This window comes from Aythya ferina, assembly GCF_964211825.1.
Source record: "Aythya ferina genome assembly, chromosome: 10".
NCBI classification, from domain to species: Eukaryota; Metazoa; Chordata; class Aves; order Anseriformes; family Anatidae; genus Aythya; species Aythya ferina.
The window spans coordinates 2,716,857-2,736,258 of record NC_140306.1 but is presented as its reverse complement, the minus strand read 5'-3'; the positions used below and the strand labels follow the sequence as shown (position 1 = coordinate 2,736,258).

Genomic DNA, 19,402 nt, shown 5'->3' with positions numbered 1-19,402 from the left:
TTTACCTGTTTCTTTTTTTCCTATATGCAGAGTGGAAAATGGAGCCGTAACACTGTGTGATCAGCACTTGGCTCCTGATGTTCAGAGGGAAAGTGCTATAAATAGAAATTATTTACTAAACCAGCCTTCTTATGGCATTGCAGCACTGCCATTCCTACTTAAAAATAGGCTGAAGCAGGCAAATGGAAAGTAGCAGGGGACAAAAACTTCAGTGACCTTCTGAAGTGGCTTGAAATGAGTTTAAAACTGAAGCAATGCTTATCTTGCCTGTGCTAATTTGTGCATCCCCTGTGGTCTAGTCTGTAACTGACTCGCTCTATCAGCTGGCAATATTGCACTTAAATGCTAAGAGGAAGCAAGCAGTGCTGGAAAGGATGTGTAATGTGTATCTGGTGTTTTCCAGGCTTGTCCTACGCATGGATCTTCAACAATAATCCCTTGTATGTTCAGGAGGATAGTCGACGCTTTGTTTCACAAGAGACAGGAAATCTGTACATCGCTAAAGTAGAGCCCTCGGATGTGGGCAATTACACCTGCGTTGTGACCAACCCTGATGCAGAGCAAAGTGTGCAGGGGCCACCCACTCCTCTCATTCTCCGCAGTGATGGTAAGCTATCCTGGCATGCCTGGCTGAAAGCATGCAGCACAAGGCTGTAACCAGTCCACCTCTAGTTAGCTGTAATCGCTGCCTGTATTGAGGCTTAAATGTGGTAAAGCTTTCTGAATTTATAATCTAGGTTTTGCTCAAATCTCACTTCTAGAAAGCTGTTTCAAAGTGAGTTGTTAAGGTGAGAAACTCACCTGCACATACACAAATACCTTTAGCAATGCTTTGAATTAAATGCTCACATTGAGAAGCATGTACACAAAGTTGGAAAGCATTACACAAAGTTGGGAAAGCATTACACAAAGTTGGATTTATAAGTTTGCTCACCTCAATTTCAATATACTTGCACTGTTTGCAAACCATTGGTGACAAACAGTAAAAAAAAAAAAAAAGTCTGTTCAGCGTTATGTTTGTAATACTCAATAATGCACAGTTTTATAAACAAAACTTTTGCCAAGAGACTGCTGTTTTATTCAGTCAGGTCACCTGCAACAAAGTATAATTTCCAAAGCTCAAAAGTTAATTATTTTGTACAAACAGATCATAAATGCTTCAGATCTCTTCTGTGTGTTTTCTTCCTTATCATACTTCTTTACTCCTTTTCTAACTTGTTAGTCTTAATCTTCTCCTGTTCACTCTGCTAGCCCCTGGATTGGGTACTAAACATGCAGTCTCCAGGAAACTGAAAAATAGCGTGGAATATTAGCTGGGTCCCTGTTAATATAAAATAGGAATCATTCATTTTCTGTGTGGGATCTCGCATAGGACACTGAGGGAGAATCTCATTTGTATTCATCATTCTTGTTTCAATCTAAAAGATTCATACACATTTAAGAATTTTGGCTGAAAAAAAAAAATCGACTAAAAAAAAAAAAAAAGTTTTAAAGCAATCCCATACCTGTTGCAAGATCAAATGCCCTAAACTGATACTAGCTAATCTGTGGTGTATCAAATGTTTGATGTTTTTGAATGTGATCATTACATCCAATTACATCAGCCTTTCTGAAGCCTGAAGTTCGCACTTGGCTATGTTAAGGAACTTTATGCTCCATAATTATTTTGGACATGGAACCCAGAATTTTCTCTTGTACTCAGAACTTCCTGGCATCCTGAGAAGTGACCACTTAGTTACCAGAGTCATAGGCACTGGTTATTAACAGCTAACAAGAGGTCTGAACCCTAAATTCTCACTGAAATGTTAATGCACAAATATCAAAATTGCACATCCAGAACTTATATAAAGTTACGTGCTTCAATTCTCAAATGCAAAGAGCTTACACATTTCATGTAAGCTTTCAGCATGGGGCTGGATACCAGCCAGAAACCCTAAGGCTACTCCGCAGACATGGTGTTGATTTCCATGGGTGGAACATAAGGCTCTAACAGTATTAATGATGTCCTTTCTTTTACACTGAAATTCTGTTGTACTAGACAGGTCTGAGGCTCAACTGGAGTGCTAGCTGTTTTGATGTTCAACAGGTGTGATGGGGGAGTATGAACCAAAGATTGAAGTACGTTTTCCAGAAACAACATATGCAGCGAAGGGTTCATCTGTTAAACTGGAATGCTTTGCCCTTGGAAAGTAAGATTCTTGGTTTTCATTAAAATGTGGGTTCTAACACTGTTGTACAGTGAGAAACAACATTTCTAACTGGCAGGTAGAGTTTTTTGGTCAGCATATGAATGTGAAATGTTTTTAAACTTATTTTGGTTTGTTTCCACGCAATGTGTTCCCAAGGAAATAAGAAGGCAATAGCAGAACTGAAGCTCACTTGGCTGTAGTTGAGCTGGGGTGAGGAGAACAAAGGCTCTATCCCCCGAGTTTTCTCTGGGGTGAGAACAAGACTGAAGTTCACAGCGTTCATTGATCTAGCTGCACAGGTACATCAGGTCTGCATCACAATATGAGTATGATTTTCTGTGGTACCTCTAAGATTGAAATTTCAGAAAATGGGCTTCTTCAGGAGCACAAACTGTCTGGAATGGGTCTAATGTGTCTCTCAGCACTCTTTTCTCAAAAGAGATGCTGAGGGGCCTTGGGATGCCCTAACAGTAGTCCTTCTGACTAAAACCTGTTGTACATTGTGCCTGGGCTGCACAAAAAAAAAAAAAAAAAAAAAAAAAAAAGTGCAACTAGCCTATGAAAACTAGTTTTTCCAATAAGTGTCTGTTTTTCCATCAAAAATCTAAAATAACCTTTGGATGTTGACCTCTGTTTAGTTTAAGTTCACTTTGACAATTCTTTTTAAGGCTGTAAGCTTTTAAAGTGTTTAGAGCTTTCCCAGAGGTTAAAAGCCTGACTTGTAGACAGCACAAATTAATCAAATGTTCCTCTGGAACCTATGCTGAGAAGTAAATAAATAAATAAATAAATAAAAATAAAGTAAATAAAGTTAAAAAGATGGGGAATGGCCTTTCTGTATGATGATAGATGAGATTTGTGTATAAATTAATCTCAGGGTTAATTTTTATTTTAGGAGGGAGAATATTTCTACAGTCATATTCAAAGGAATATGATATTTTTTGGCCCCAAACAAATACCACCCTGAAACAGTCCTGCTAAAACTGATTTTCCTTTCCAAATACTGTCAAGCTACTTCTCTTTAAATACCTCTTTAATTGTGTGTGAGTCAGTGCAGGCTTTACATCTCAAGTTGTCATTTCATATTTCCATCTGTTGCATGGAAAGCATTTAACAGTGGTATATTGACTATATAAAAGCATTTCAAAACCAGTAAATATGTACAAAACACTGCCTCCTTAATGAAGGGGTAAAGACAGGTCATGTCAAAGCTTGTGTGATGCATTAACATTTTAAGAACCTTTGGGGGGGGGGAGGAGGAAGGTGGTCTGAAAGGACGTGGATAATGAAATATCTCAGCAAGCACAGTATGTACTGTATGTGTAGGTACACAGTACCTACTAATGCTGTGCCTGGAAAATGGAAGGGCTGAGAGGGTTAACGCAGCTTTAATATACACTTTAATATACATTTCTCCATGTGTAACATGGCAGCTGAAACAAGTGCTGGTATACTTCCCTGGAGTTTTCACTAAGTAAATACTAGCAATCCAAGAGCAGAAATTTTTTCCACATTTTTTTGATATCATTCTGTTCCTATGTACATAGTCTAATGTATACGTTCTGGAGGGGTGCTGTGTGTAAGTAAAGGCTCTTGAGAGGAGTGTTTAAATTTCTCCTCTCCAGATTTTTTGGATAGGTTAGATGTCTCATACTGTACAGGACTGTTTCCAGTCTCTTGGCTCTGAACAGAACCTTGAACCACATTTTAAATCGGTGAGTGAGTATTGTAGAGCTGACATTTGTGTGTGAATAAACCAAGAGAAACAGATTACAGGTGAAATACTCTTCACTTATTAGATAAGACTGGCTTTTTAAAGGTATGTAGGTGATTAGTGGTATTGTTAAATCTGTTTCCTACCTCCAGCTGTTTACAACTGCTGCACATATAAGTGCAGCAGTGTGGCCATCTGCACCTTTAGATGCCTAAATTCCACTAAAACTCTAGCCTCTACTATTGTCTGTTTATGTTAAAATCAATTCAGCTCAACATTTGTTGAGCTATACCTCTGATCTGCCACAAGCACTAACGGTTATTATCTCTCTTGGATTTCAGAACTGCTTTCCCATTATCCATAATTTTCTATATTCATAGTGTTAGTCCACTGGTTCAGACAATGCTGTCAGCTGCTACCGCTTCTGCACCATGAATAACAAAAATCTTTCACATCTGAGGCAGATTATAGGCAACCTGCTGTGGTTTTGGTCTCCAGAAGTCTTAAATGAAAGTACTTTCATGGTATTTAGAGAAATAGCATCTCTCTTCTATATGGAACAGCAAATCATACCTCTTGGACGTTGCTCAGAAAATCACTTCCACATTTAAACACATGTACAAGAGGCCAGTCTAGGGGCTGAGTTTTAAGACCTTTTACCTGGGGGAACTCAAAGCCACTTAACTGAGAAGTACCTTCCAGCCAGACTACAGAACGCACAGAGGTAGTTGTGTTCCATGTACCTCCTGTGGAAGCTTTTTGAGAGCTCGAGGGTTACTGGACTCTTGCTATCGAGAAGCATTTATGGTCCCTCCCATTGCAATCTGTTGCAAAGCTCTCTTCATGCATTTTACATGAAAATGTCATAACTGATTCACGCAAATTGTCTTCTAGTATAGTTATAAACCCTTTTTTATTTATTTATTTTTTGAAAATAAATGGGAGGCGGGGGGGGAGAGACATGACATGACAGGGCAAAGAGTCGGTGTTTATGCCTGGGAGGAAGAGGGTTTGAAGGCACGGATCCCACAGAGCTTGGGCCAGTTCTCCTCTAAATCCTGCAAAACAGACCACAAATAATGGAGAAGCTTTTGAAAAGCAAGTTAGTCCTCACTGTGATGGAAATATGACTGGGCAAAAAGGAGGGTAAGTAGCATGCATCTATATGGTGATTGGCATGGAAAATCCCTGGAAGTTTCTTCCAGTCATTGGGAAGTGCCCAAGGCCAGGCTGGATGGGGCTCTGAGCAACCTGGTCTGGTGGGAGGTGTCCTGTCCATGGCAGGGGTTGGAACTGGATGATCTTTAAGGTCCCTTCCAATCCAAACTGTTCTATGAATTTAGACCAAAAATACACAATTTAATTCTTTGAAAATGGAAAACTGAAAAATGAAATACTAATGTGGCTATTTCAAATACTGCAGCCTGTGGCAATTTAATAGAAGAGATGAGACTGTGTTCTGCACTAATTTCATTATGTTGGCAGTGTTTAATACTATGCTAGTATTAAGTCATGTTTTGGATCAAGCTATATTAATCATGCAATATATCTAAATTATTGTTTGCTGTGTCTTAGGGGACTGAGTATGATGGAAGGAGTTGCTTACAGATACATTCAGTTGAGTTACTGTACTTTTCTATTGATTTCTTCCAAAATAACCTTTCTGTTGTGCAAATAGGAATAGTTTCTGAAGTGAAAGTAAGTGAAGTAGTTTCCATATCTGATGCACATATTTATAAGCTGTGCTTGTGTTTTACTTCTAAGATAGGGAGATAATCTGTTCGGAATCCCTGGAGATGTGATTTTGCCAACTGAGGCTGTAAAGGGCACATATAAATAATATAAACCAGAATTTCTTTTAACCTAGAATATACATTTTTTTTTTTTTCTAGGGGAAGATGTTAATTCTTCCTTCTGTAAATGTATTCAGAGAAGTTTTTCTAGAGTTAGTGAACGTAGGTAATTACACAGCCACGAGAGGGTTCCAAATAACCATCTGTACTGAAGTTGCATAAAAGCACCAGGCTTCACTTCTTCATTAGATGGTTACTCTAGTATATTCTTCAAGATTTTATGCAGGAGGCTGTAGAAGTATCAATTACAGAATTCTAAATGATATGTATGATTCAGTTTTTCTGCCTTAAGTGGTTTGCTACTTTCAGCCCACGTTTCTGATAGAACAAGTATCTTAGTATTTGTACCTTAAGGGATGAGCAAGCAGCTCTTGCAAGATCCTCTTACATTAACGTGAATGGCATGTGACCAGAGCAGAACGAAAGGCAATATCAGGTTTCAGAGAATTTTATCTCTCTGGTGTTTCTCAAGTAATACATCAGAATGATTAGGAGTCTGAGTACTTTAATTATTAGGCCCCTTGGTTCCTAACTCTTCCTTGCGTCAGTAGTTGATGCCGACACGATAGCAGTTTTCATACCTCAGCTCTGTGACAGTTGTTTAACTAGGCATAGCCTTCATTATTGAAGCTGGGATTTAATTTTATTGTGAGGTGTCCTCAGATTCACAGGGCGAAGAGGTGGCCCAGGTGCGATGCATCAGCTGAGTGTTTGCTGCAAAAGGGTGGGACCTTCATCTCTGTGTGGGGTGTAGTGCTGTAGATGAATTAATTTGATGTTCGGTGTGACAAGACTTGTCACCAACCAAAAAATATTTTCCATCTCCTTTTCTTTCCAAGTTAGTAACTTATGGTTTTGTGATTCTGCTGCCTGTATGGTAGAGTATAAATTAAATTAGTAGCTGAGCTAGGTACTTCTAGGTGCTCTGAAGGTTTCAAATAAACTACAGATTTATGTACAAAGACACTCATATTTATGCACTGTTTTATTTACTCAGGTGAAAGCAAGACTTGTCTGTGAAATGTAATAAATTTGAGAAGTATTCTCATTGTTTAGATATTCAAAAACTTCTTAGCCCCAAGCAATTATCTATTCTAATTTGGTTATTTTAGTAACTAGAAAGACGCCCAAGTTTCAGGAGAGCCCCAAATCTGTATGGGAAGATATTATTCTGTGTAAAAATGTCAGGTGCTGGCCTTCAATAGGATGATTATGCAGCATAGTTCACAAGGCTGTAGTTATTAAACTATACTTTGCATACATTTACCTACAAGAATACAAATACCTAAAGCATCAATTTGTTCATTTAAAAAAAAAAAAAAATCATTACAGTAAATTCTATGTTCAGTCTTTTTAAAGCCATTCATTTATTTTATTTTATTTTATTTTATTTTATTTTATTTTATTTTATTTTATTTTATTTTATTTTATTTTATTTTATTTTATTTTATTTTATTTTATTTTATTTTATTTTATTTTATTTTATTTTATTTTATTTTATTTTATTTTATTTTTTACTGTGAAAGATTTTGTATGGCCTGCGGCGATAGTTGTGTTAAGAGATTTTGTTATAAAAATGTAAACTAACATTGGAATGTTAGTTTCTGCCAAAAAACTGCCTTCTGCAAAACAATGATTAAAGATGTTGAGAAGCCTAAGGTGAGGAGGTATTAGCAAAGGCAATGAAGTGCAGACCTCTTAAACTCCCTCATGATATCAGAGGCCCTGCTGTGGGCGGTGGCATGCAGCTGAGCTCTGGCTCCTCCTGCAGCCTGCTCATTGAACCCATACCTCAGGCTGGTGAGGAGCTGCTCTCTTGACAAATGAATTCCCTCTTTTGATAAAATGAGGCCACTTGGTGCAAGCATCCCCAGAAGAGCAAAGTGCTGTTAAGTATTTATTGCAAGTATGCATCTAAATACAGTAAAGCTGATAACCCAGACTCAGTTTTGTCATCTTGCTGCAGTTAGCGTCAGAGGCAGTGCATTTCCTTCGCTCTTGTTAGGAAGGATGGGGCAAACAAGGAGGAGAGTTTGCCTTGAAACATCCCCAAGGATATCATTATAAGTATCTGGTGAGGAGAAGAAAAACAGGACAGCGGTTTCAATGCCAACCTTGGTAAACTTGACAAGTTGACAGAAGGGGCCCTTTTCCATAGAGCCCTGCCTCTGGCCTTGGTGTCAGTCAGGCTTCCTGCATGCAGAGTCAGTGCTAAGAAATAAACCTAATAGAATAGGAAACATTTAGATGAAACAATTTAAGGTAGCAGGGCATAACTGAATGCATCTAATTGTCTGTCTTCTCCCACGTGATGTTGGCTTCCTTTAATCTGTTTCTTATTTAAAAAGAAAACAAAAAAAAAAAAAAAAAAAAAAAAAAAAAAAAAGAGGTGCCTTTAAAGTAAGCAGTCAAATGCTCCTGGCATTCAGGGTGCTGCAGGATTCCCTTATACAGTAACTATACACCAATTATTTAATATGCTATAGAATTTTAAAGCCAGCCACACTCTTCCTGCATGTCATCAATGGTCTGTGTCAATCTATCGCAAGACTGCAAAATACTTCTGGCTGTTTTCCTGACTTGATCACAGCAGCAGTGGGACAGACCTGTTCTGCACAAGAGCTATGTTTCTTTTAAATGACTATAAAGTAACTTGGTTTGGAGAAATTCTGCATGAGTAATGTCACATAAGGTTTGGTGGGAATAGGCAATGCCTTAATAGGTAGACCAGTGCCTTTGACAAAGTCTAGTCCCCCTAAAGTTCCTAGTAGGAGACTAATATTAAATAAGTTTGCATCTCATATAAGTTCTAGTCTCATAGTGAAGGACAAATAGTGGTGGTGATGGCAACTACTGCTGTCCAAAAAGTTTGGGGATTTAAACTACCATCTGTAGATCTTGAACCAAAATGGGAAACAGAAGAATAAAATCTGTTCTTTCCAGCTCCTCCGCTGGTTAATGCTGTCTGACACATCCCAGTCTCTCAGGTGTGTAAATTGCTCAGCTGTGTTGGAGGGGTCATATGAGAGTCAGAATTTGTGTGTATATGAATATATACACACACACATCCGTGCAGAGCTAACTCCAGAGTCTAAAACATATTGCAGATGGTTACAAACCACTTTCACAGGCAGCTCAGTTATGATGGAAAATGAGGTAGCTGGAGAAATTATTATGCTGTGTAAATAGCTGCTAGACATCCCTTGGTTAAATCTGTGGCCTCAGGACTGATTTTTTATTTTATTTTTTTCATTTTAAGGAGCACAGGAAGGACTGCTGGGGGCTCTCTTGCCCAGCTGAGCTTCTGTGGCAGAGTCTCCCATGTGCAGCCGTTCTGTCTATGAGCTTAAATGCACAACTAGGCACACTTTATGGCATTGCTGTTCCTTGTACATCAGAGTGGTCCAGCTGTGAATTGCCCTGCACTTAGTCTTTTTCTGGTGGCTCTGTATTTGTAGCTGGTTAACATCTGGCCAGTTGTTCAATCCACATAATTTGCACAGTGCCTGTGCTTCTGGACCGGGCCCTTCTGGTTTTGGGTGGTCTTATAACTATCCTCGGCACAGGGCCTCAAAATGTGGGAGCTACACCTGAACTGACAGCCGTTATTGTCTCTGCTAAAAAGGAGTAAATGCTTTGTACATCAGCGCTGCAGGCCAGAGACCTTAGGGACCAGCAGGCAAGGGCAACACACGCTTCTGCTTTCCATGAAAGTTATCTTTGAAGTTTAGTACCAAATGTTTGCTATTGATGTTACTTCCAATGGGAAAGTGGGCAGCATACAGAAGCCTCTGTAAGAAGCTGTTCGAAGTGTAACTGCTCGCCTGCTTAGAAAAAGCAGCTTACTGTAGTTTTCAGTAACAGAAAGCAACTGTGAAATCCAAGACTATTAATATTTCAAAGTGTTCTGGTGACATAATAGATCATGAAAGCGAGGTTTGTATGGTTTGCGATATTACCAGAAATCCAAGAAGTATTTATAACCTTCTTCACACTTGACTATTTTTTATCATATAGAATACATTGATCCAAATATAAATGAAAATGATAGAAAGCTACAAAAACATGAAACAAGAAATATTCTTTTGTCTCTATCTCCTTTCAGCCTCAACGTCTCATACTTTCCATTTCCTTGCTCAGCTGTCTTCCTGCCCTCTTCTACCCTGGATCCCATTTTTTATACCTAGATTTATTGTTCTTTTTAGCTCCTTTGAATTCTTGTCCAATGTTTCCTATTTTGAGGTGTGAGAATACCTTTATTGCCAGAGGGAACTTGTTTGCTCTGAAAACCAGTCAATAATTCAGTGCTTCTGTGGTGTTTATTTGGACTTCCAGAGTTGTCCCTTCACTGTAAGTGTTAAAAGGCAGGATTGGACCCTCAGAGTTACTGTGGGCAAAATCCAAATTGGCTTTACGAGCAATCAAAGTTGATTGAGGACTTCACCCCACAGTTGGACTTGTGCCCCTAAATAAGTTAGGTGAGTTATAAAACCTCAGTCTTATGAACCTCTATATGTCACTCCTAGAAAGTGAAGTGATTTCTTTTTTAAAATATTCTGTAAAAAGGATTTCACGTCATCTTTTCTGCTATAAAAAATGCTCTCTTTTTCTCTAATGAAATATAATTATTTAGTCCAGTCCCTAGTATTAGCTGGAAGAGGTCTGATGGAAAGTCACTGACAAAGAAAATCAAACATGACCAAACTAAAGGAGTTCTTGAAATCCTGGATGTTCAGCAAGAAGATGAAGGTTTTTATGAATGCGTTGCAGGAAACATTCGAGGAAGAAACATTGCAAGAGGTCAATTATTTGTCTATGGTAAGCAGATTGATTAATTTCTTCATTTATTTTTTTCAGAGCTTGATAGTGTTCAGATATATTTTGTATATCAAGTCTATTAGCCCCTTACTGGAAATATGAAATGTAGTTCAGGTTAAGCTGATTAAAAAATGATTGGAGGTCTGCAGTGACCTTCACTGAATTACATCCTCAGCAAATAAAGATATTTTGCATTAAAACTCAGATTGAAAATGTGGGCTGTGCCGTGATGAAGTTGTAAAGGTTAATACATGGCAGAAAAATCCCTGGTACATTTACATGAAACATTAACGGCGGGCAGCGATTTACTCTCAGCAGCTCACAGCAGTATAAAGCTGGCCTAGATGCAGATTAGGGAAGGATTCATGAGATTTTGGTTCATATATGTAAAAGATTTTCACCTTTTATTCACCTTTTATTCTAGCTGAACCTTGTTGCTCCATAAACAAATGAGGGCAAAACTGGGGAAAATCATCTTCCTGCCTCACTTTCCTTCTTCCTCTCCCAAAATGGGCAATAATACTTCTGTGAAACTGTTCTCTCATTTGTCTTCCCTTCCTACACATTAATTTCCTGTGATCCATGGTACACATGATGCTCCATTATAGCCAAGGTGAATTATATTCTGTTTGGTCCCATTTTTAATACCCACAGAAAGTAACATATTTGGACGTAAGAGATCTGGAGATCTTTTTGTTGCCTTATGAATCTTTCAAAATAAGGGAAAATAAAATATAGCAGTAAGATGACAAGTACAAAGAGCTAGACTATAAGCCTATAATTAATATCTGTTCAGACCTTGGCAAGTTTTTGTTTTTAAGGAAATCTCTTCTCACGAAATAATATAGGCTTTGCTAAACTCCTGCAGTCCTGACTAAGATCAAGATCTATGCCAGGAAGAGAGCAGTCTGCTGTTGCTTTGAATGTTTATTTCTTTGCTTTTATGGGGGTTGTTTTTTTTTTTTTCATTGCCCACTAATTTTCACAGAATGTCAATCAAGCAGTTCCATTAAAATTAAGTTCAGTAGATTACCTGTGCATGATTGATAACAGCATAGGCAATTACAAAGTAATGATCAGTTAATGTAATTTGAAATAAAGTGCTTATTTATTGTGCTTTGTAAATTAATTAATAGTTGTTCATAGTGAAATATATAAACAGCACTTGTGAAGCATTTGCACAAGGTTTTATCATATTAGGAGTGTGTTGGGATATTACCTATTTAATTTACTTCCTCTTAATTTCTGTGCTGCTGTGGTTTTGTTTGCTGTGTAGGCAGCTCGTCTCTAGGAAGTAGAGTTTCTTGGGCACTGGCTGCTGCTTTGTTTGGTATTTATATCTGTGTCTTAGGCTCAGAGAACAATGAAGATGACACATAATTAGAATAACTTAAGCATGGGGGGTTTATCCCATATACATGTACTTTCCTGTTGTTTGAAACAGGTGTTTGGCATTGTTGTAATCTAATGCTGAACCACTTCAGGGTGCTTTGTTGGGGCACAGTCGTGACCTATCCCCTAGGGTCATGCTATGGAGGGAGGTTTTTTTTAGTACCTTGTTCTGCTGCCTCAAAGGGTAACAATTCTCTTCCTAAAATAAAATTATTGTATATGAGAACAGTGTGTGTTTATACATGCTCATACATGGAGTCTGCAGAGTTGACTTAATAACCCAGTGAAGAATCTGTAAAGGGATTCTGAGACACCAACCACATATCCTAGACACGGAGGGATGCAAGCTTGCAAGTGGCTTTGGTGTATCCCAAAGCCAAGTGGTTGTTGGTCTTTTTGCCTAGGTCTCATTCACCTACATATTGGCAACTGTTTGAAGTGTTGGTCTGCTTCATGCTAATTCCTGCTCAACTCCATCATTCAGTGCTTAGTTGCGTGTTTACAGAACTTGTGTGGGATTTTTTGCAAATTTTGCTTTTATGCAGCAATGAATTTGTTAATGTGCCACAAACATTCAAAAGCTGTTCTGAATAACACTAATTCCTTTGTGTAGTATTTGTTGTAAGTTACATCTTGCTTTCAGCATGTGCTAGGAAACCCTGGTCTCAGGTGTGTGAGTAAAACAGAGGGGTAGCACTTGATATCTGTGAGTTTCATTAACTACCGACTAATAATTTGGATATTTCTCCTTTTGGTACAGAAATCAAAGAACACGGAGAAGATGGCTGGCTTTCAGAAAGTAGGGGTCTTATTGCTTTCAGAAAGCATGCCCAGAATTTCAGGCATCTAAAATAACTGCTTGTGCAAATCTTGGCCATAAAACTGAATAATATCTAAACTGAATTTCCTGACCGCTTCCCAAGTTAGTCTTGAAGTTCTGTGCTAGAAGATTTGTTATGTGGAATTCACTTGCAATATATTATGAATGTGTTGGTCAACTACTAATTAGCTTTTGTCAGTTCATTAATTAATGGTAGTGTAACTCCAGCAAAATCATTTCTCCTGCTTAAAATGGCTTGCGTATTCTTTTCAGCACTCCCTGAATGGGATAAAAAAATCCAAAATGCCTTTCTGTCTCTCTATGACAGTTTGTTTTGGGAATGTAAGGCAAAAGGAAAACCAAGCCCTTCCTACAGCTGGTTAAAAAATGGCCAGCCTCTCACATCAGAGGTAAGGTTCCTGTCTTGTTAGCTTTCTTGTTCATCTTGGTTTTACAAGGTTTAGTCACAGTATTCACTTTACAACAGTACCTTTTTCATAAATTTATTATGCTTAACATATGAAAATAAATAGCACAACCTCTCTGCAGCACAAAGCTTCTACTTTGAATTCATATACATTGAAATGTATAGTATTGTCAGTTATAATTTCTTACAGGGCATCTGAGTGCTACAAGACATGACAATAACATGGATGGGTTTAAAAATAGCTATTACAGGTAGTGAAAGAGGACTCCGTCCAGAAATAGAGAGCACATCTGTAGACAGTCTGTAGTTTGGGAAGTCAGTAGGATGCCAATTGACAATGGAGGAGTATTTCAGAGCAATCTGGTCAGCCTGTTAACCTGCACTTTTCTGTGGTTTCTGCTCTTAACCTGTAGGCAGAATTGACCTTTGGTCTGATGCAGTATGGCCATTTTTATGCTATGTTAGTCCTTTAACTGAATTAGCTCTGAAAATCAGTTAATATTGAGTTTAATATTTATATGGTACTATGTAGAGGAATAATAGACCTAAGGAAACCATATAAAGTTATAAGGAAATGGAGAACAAGTGGAAAAATCTCACTTAAAGGACAAAGAAGGATGACAGTGGAGAGAAGTAATGTAGTGGTAGGAGTGGGGTACAAGAGGGGAAGTCAAATGGAGTTCAAACAATTAAGCAAGCAGATCAGCTACTTATGCCATTAAGTTTTTGAGAACTTGGCTTTGGTTCTTTCAGGGCAGTATAAGTATTCTTTTGTGATGGCCAAGCTTTGGCACATTAGTCTTCTAAATATCTGTGGCAAGATTCAATGTTTATGTACTGCTAAAGCCAACTTTCCCTTTTAATTAAGCACCTATTCAGTATCTATTGGGTGTAAAGTGGCATGGCTTATCCGTAATGCACTTTTACTTGGTATGAAAAAAATAATCCTGTGATTAATTTCTATCTAGCAAGAACATACAGAAGTACTTTCAAAACATATAGGTTAAATTAACACCTACTGGGTTGCAAAACCAGCACTTGTTTGATTTACTAGTGTATGTTTGAAACAATGGGAGAAAGGTCCAATCTTCCTTATGATTTTCTTCAGGATTAGTCCTCTACAGAGTTCAACTAGCATCTGAGAAGGCTAGCTAGAATTTACTTCGATTGCAATTTTTCAAAACCCAAGAGTTTTACTCATATTGTCACCTGTCCCTAAGCAAGATTATCTGGTTTCTCTTTTTGAAGACAGTGATATTTAGAGTCTGTTGCTTTTCAATTGCATCGTTTCAATAAAAAAAGGATAAAACACTCTACAGAAACATTTTCAACCAACACTTTCACAGTACTTACAGTGTATTGTAAATGGAATACTTCAGGCAACAAAATGCAGAATGTCATTGCTCAGTGGACAAAATGGATATTTTGGAGGTGAAAGTACAAGGAAGGTATAATAAAATATTAAGTCTGTCACAGCACCCTGCTTGTTGGAAATATCATGGGAAGAATACCTCCCAGACACTTTCCACCTTGGGACTTTGTCTAAGGATATTGTTTGCTCTCTGTCAAACCTTTTCTCCCTGGCCACCTAGTTGGTCATCTCTGCATTATTCCTGTGTGTGTACATGGTGTGCTTTATTCTTCTCTTTGTCTATGTAGCTCAAAAGAGCCAGCTGAGAATCGTGGGGAATTTAGCATGTGTATGAAGTGTGAGTGTTGCTTCAGAAGGGGGTTTTGTATTCAAAGGAAGTTTGTAAAAAATAAATAAATAAATAAATAAATAAATAAAATAGAATGCACCAAGAGGATAGCAAACAGCCTGAAGGTAAAACTAAGTATGCAGAATATATCTGTAGCAAGAGCCTCAAAAAATTAACAGTAGATAAGTAATGTAATGTTGTTAATTAGTTTGCAGTGCACCAGCCATATAACCGCAGGCTGTGCTCATCATATTTCCAAGCTAAACAAGGTTGGACTGGGTCAGTTTTTGGTTGAGAGACCTCCAAGGAAAAGCCAGAGTACTAAAAAACAGTTCCTTGGCTCAATAGGCAACTCTCTCCCCTCTGAAGTACAGCAAGAGAAATTCCCTGACAGGGATGCAAAGAGCTTACCTGTGGCAGCTTAGCAAGTTAGGCTGTACGCATTCAGCAAATCACAAATCTTTTAGGTGCTTATAGGTGTTCTGCAAGGGACTGTACTATTTAATGTAAAAACATATGTTCCTCTTACTGTTTCAGAGGCAGTAGAGTCACACTAAAATAGTAGCATAATAATAATAGTGATATCCCTTCTCTGATGTGTGCTTGGTGATGGAATTCCCTGTTGTTCTTTTCTTCCACGCCAATATGTTTTGGAGAACATATTCTCTCTTACTTCTCAGTATTATGTTTTGCTGTGGAGCTATGATTGTCTCCAGAAGTTAGCAATGGTTATTTTGCAAAATATTTAGATTAAAGTTATGTTTGCATCATGAAACGTTCTTTATTTCTTAAGATAAAGCAAACAAAACTCCTTTTAATGCACCCAGAAAAAAAGCTGTGGTCCAAATTTACATACTGTGCAGTTTCCTCTATTTCAGCAGAATTACATCAAAGCAATATATGGTGAATACAAATTCAAGCCATGAAGAACATGTTTTTTTTCTGACTTGAATAGTTACCTGTGGGTTTTCAATAGGATTTTAAGTGTTGGTTTCAGCAGAACTTTCAGTGGATCATTTTTCTGTGACTTGGAGGTGATGACATTTTAAACTTCAGTTATTTGAACACCTCTGTCTCCCACAGATTCTTTCTGATTATCTTCAATTATCATTGTTAGATTTGTCTAATAGAAAAGGAGGGTAAATCATCCCTCACCATGCCCCTGGAGAGGGATGTAGGTGCTGTTTCTCAGGAGCCATATGGAAGATGCTCCAGGTTTCCAGCATGGTGCAGCCGTGCCTGCCCTCCAGTAGCTGCTTCTGTCTTTTTCGTGGTGAAGCATGCCCAGGTTCACAGCTCGGCAAAGCAGGCAAACACATGTCACAGCTGGAACATCTGGGGAAACCTGCCCAAGGCAATGACTCTGCAACATGTGCCTTGAAAAGCTTTGAAGAGTTAGGGTCTGAAAATACATCCATCATAATTGATGTATGCATTGTAATTCTGATGAGTCTGTCTAACGTGATTTCCAAAAATATCTCCACTTTGAATTATCAGCATGATACCAAAAATCTTTGGGATTGTACATTTATTGGCTCTGTCAATGTTTTTTGCTTGTTTTTCTTTTATCAGGAGAGAATCCAAATATACAATGGAACTCTTACCATACCGATGCTGAATATGTCAGACTCTGGCCTGTATCAGTGTGTAGCAGAAAACAAGTATGATACTATATATGCCAATGCTGAATTGCGGGTGATAGGTGAGTAAATGTCATTAAAATGAAGACACTGAGTATAATAGGACATTGCTTTCAAAAATCAGAAATTAAGAAATAACTAGATTAAATTCCACCTGGCAGTTCAAGCACGTTCATGTTTCCTTGCTTGTGCTTCAAGAACTATATGGGAATGTTTTTGGATTTCGTGGCTGGTTTAAGGGCAAAATCCTAATCTCATTTGTAGTCTGTTTTTCACATGCACTCAACTTTAAAGAATACTATTTTTCGCTTAATATTTTGAGATATTAATAGCTATTCTGAAGTTTTAAAAATCATTTCAGGAAGTGGGAAAAATAGTTCTAACATTAAATAACATGGCAAATGTTTATATAAAAGTAAATAACATACAACAAATAATCTAAATGATTACCAGAGAACCACATAAAATATATGTTTTTCACGTTATAAGTGTTCCGCTATCAATATGAAAATATAAAGGTTGTTCTACAGCCAAGTACTGCTGAAAGTGGTAAAACACTGACTTCAGGAGTAATTAACTGTTGTAGGTCTTAAGGAGAATTTTCCCATAAAATACTGCACGTCTGTGCATACACTTTGAGTCAGTTAATAAAGAGAAAATTATTGATAAATTGTAAATGCATGTTCTAAACTCTGCAGATGAATACCTGTGGCTAGGATCAGGAAAAGTATTTATGCTGCTGATGAAGCTTTGCTCAGGAACCTCCTCTGCAGACAGACCTCTTCTCCCAGTCTGCGCAGAATCCTGAGGAAGGATTGTGTGACTGGAGACTTTAGAAACAGCAACATAAATGAGACTCAATGAATTCTGTGCTTTGGTATTTAAATATATTTTTCACGTTTGATACAACTACTCTTGCAGAAAGCTTAAAAGCAAAGCAATTATTGGATTCACCTACTACGTTACTCAGAAATTAGCTAGTTCATTTAATAACTTGTCAACTGCATACCATTGTGATCTTTATTTTTAGCTGCGGCCCCTGATTTTTCAAAAAATCCTGTGAAAAAAATCTCCATTGTTCAAGTTGGAGGTGAAGTTACAATTGGTTGTAAACCAAGTGCTTCTCCCAGAGCAGTTATTAACTGGAGAAAAGGCTCAGAGGTGCTGCGGCAGAACAAAAGGTACTGTAATAAACTAGTTACTGGATTGTTGGGTGTTCTGTTTTAATATAATTTAAACATCACTGAAACACAGCTGACTTAGTATTGCTTTTGACAGCTCATTGACAGAAAACTTTGATGCCAGAGGCCTACTCTTCTTTAGCAGTGGCCATACAGTTCTGCAGCTATAAAGCTGATTGAGAACAAAGACAAACCGAATACACCCGGGTAATTGTATGATACATAAGCTCAAGTTCATCAACAGTTAATTCACTGGAATACTATCAGAGCTGACTGTTTACCACATGCAAAGCCTGAGTGAATCAGCTTCATGTAGGAGACATCAGTGGAGGCTTCAGAGAAGTGGAATATACCCTCAGGCTGCAGCATAATTGCTTAGCAGCTGTACAGGTTGTACAATAACCCATATCGAAATCACCCTACAGATCCCCTGTCTTTTCTGTTTAGGCAGGATTTAGCCACTGGACCAACATGCCAGTACGCTCCCTAGCCAACTGATATGTAGTTGCATGGTCTTAGCAGAACATTACTGACATTGGGTCTAAAATGGCTGATAGTTTATTTGTGGGTTGCCACAAACTATGCTTAGTACTGTATACTGTATGCCAATGCTAGTTACACAGTAAAGCATTAACTCAAGTCAATAAGTTGCTTTTAATGCAAGACACAGTGTGTAACCATGATTCTATTTCCATGTGGAAATGTAGGTAGATGAGTGAAATGGACAAGTGTCTAAGAACTATAATCTTTATCTCTTTCAGTTCATGAATATAACAGCAATATAGCAAATAGTATACGTTGTTAATAAAAGTAAATTTGAGTAGACGTGAAAAATGCAAAGCTGAGAAGAGGTATTTCATGTAGGTAGTTGCAATAAAACAAAGCTATGGGTAAGCAATCTGTGCCAGAGTCTGTAGAGAACTTTCCATTGATTTTTTTTTTTTTTTTCCATCCTGTCAATAATGCCAGTTTTATTTTCTATTTAACTGCTCAGTTATTAACTGAAAATATTTTCCTAACCAGTGCTCAGTCAAATCTTTTATTTGCATTTTTGTATGGTCTATTCCACAAAAAAAGCCTATTCATTCCTACTGTATGGAGACTCAGTCTACCCCTGTAGGACACAAAACATTCCCATTATGCAGTTTACAATGGGTAAACCCTGACACTGAGTACAGGAGCAAGAAGGGCACCATCTAGAACTTGCATTGTAAATCACTGAATTAAGCCTAGACCTTGCTACTTCCAGCACCATGGTATTCCCCATCTGATCTGCTTATAAAAAAAAAATAAAATATTTACATACTGCGTGCCATATTTACTTGTACTTCTGTATTAATTTACTAACAATTATAAGCATGCTGCAATTTTTGAGCATCCCAGAAGGCCTTCTGCTGCTGAGCAAAAGTAAACAAAAGGAGCAAGATTTGCACTGAGGCAAATGCAAGGGATTTTAAACACTCCGTGTGCAAAACAATATTACCAGGGTGTCCACTGGTGTGAAGTAGAATTTTAGGCTTTTTTTATTATTGAATGACAAAATAGATAATGCCACAGTTTTAAAGAAGATAAAATAAATCGTCTATATGGTATTTTTTTTTTTCCAGAGATCTTTGATAGAAAGCAGAAATGAAATGAGGATCTGTGTAGCTGTAATTTCTCTTCACA

At 37.8% G+C, this 19,402-nt stretch overlaps 1 protein-coding gene across 10 annotated transcripts in view; it reads left to right on the top strand.

Moving 5' to 3' along the window:
- LOC311442087 (contactin-6-like) overlaps nucleotides 1-19,402 on the top strand; it is a 143,324-nt gene that overhangs the window by 86,447 nt on the left and 37,475 nt on the right. For 5 of the 10 annotated variants that reach the window (XM_084530857.1, XM_084530858.1, XM_084530855.1 and 2 more), the window contains 6 exons: nucleotides 404-607; nucleotides 2,087-2,189; nucleotides 10,390-10,574; nucleotides 13,060-13,196; nucleotides 16,486-16,615; nucleotides 17,584-17,734. In XM_084530857.1, coding sequence (XP_084386983.1) covers nucleotides 404-607; nucleotides 2,087-2,189; nucleotides 10,390-10,574; nucleotides 13,060-13,196; nucleotides 16,486-16,615; nucleotides 17,584-17,734 — 910 coding nt within the window. Of the gene's footprint in view, nucleotides 1-403; nucleotides 608-2,086; nucleotides 2,190-10,094; nucleotides 10,235-10,389; nucleotides 10,575-13,059; nucleotides 13,197-16,485; nucleotides 16,616-17,583; nucleotides 17,735-19,402 lie in introns of those variants that run through there. The other 5 variants (XM_084530861.1, XM_084530862.1, XM_084530856.1 and 2 more) reach the window with 5 other exon arrangements.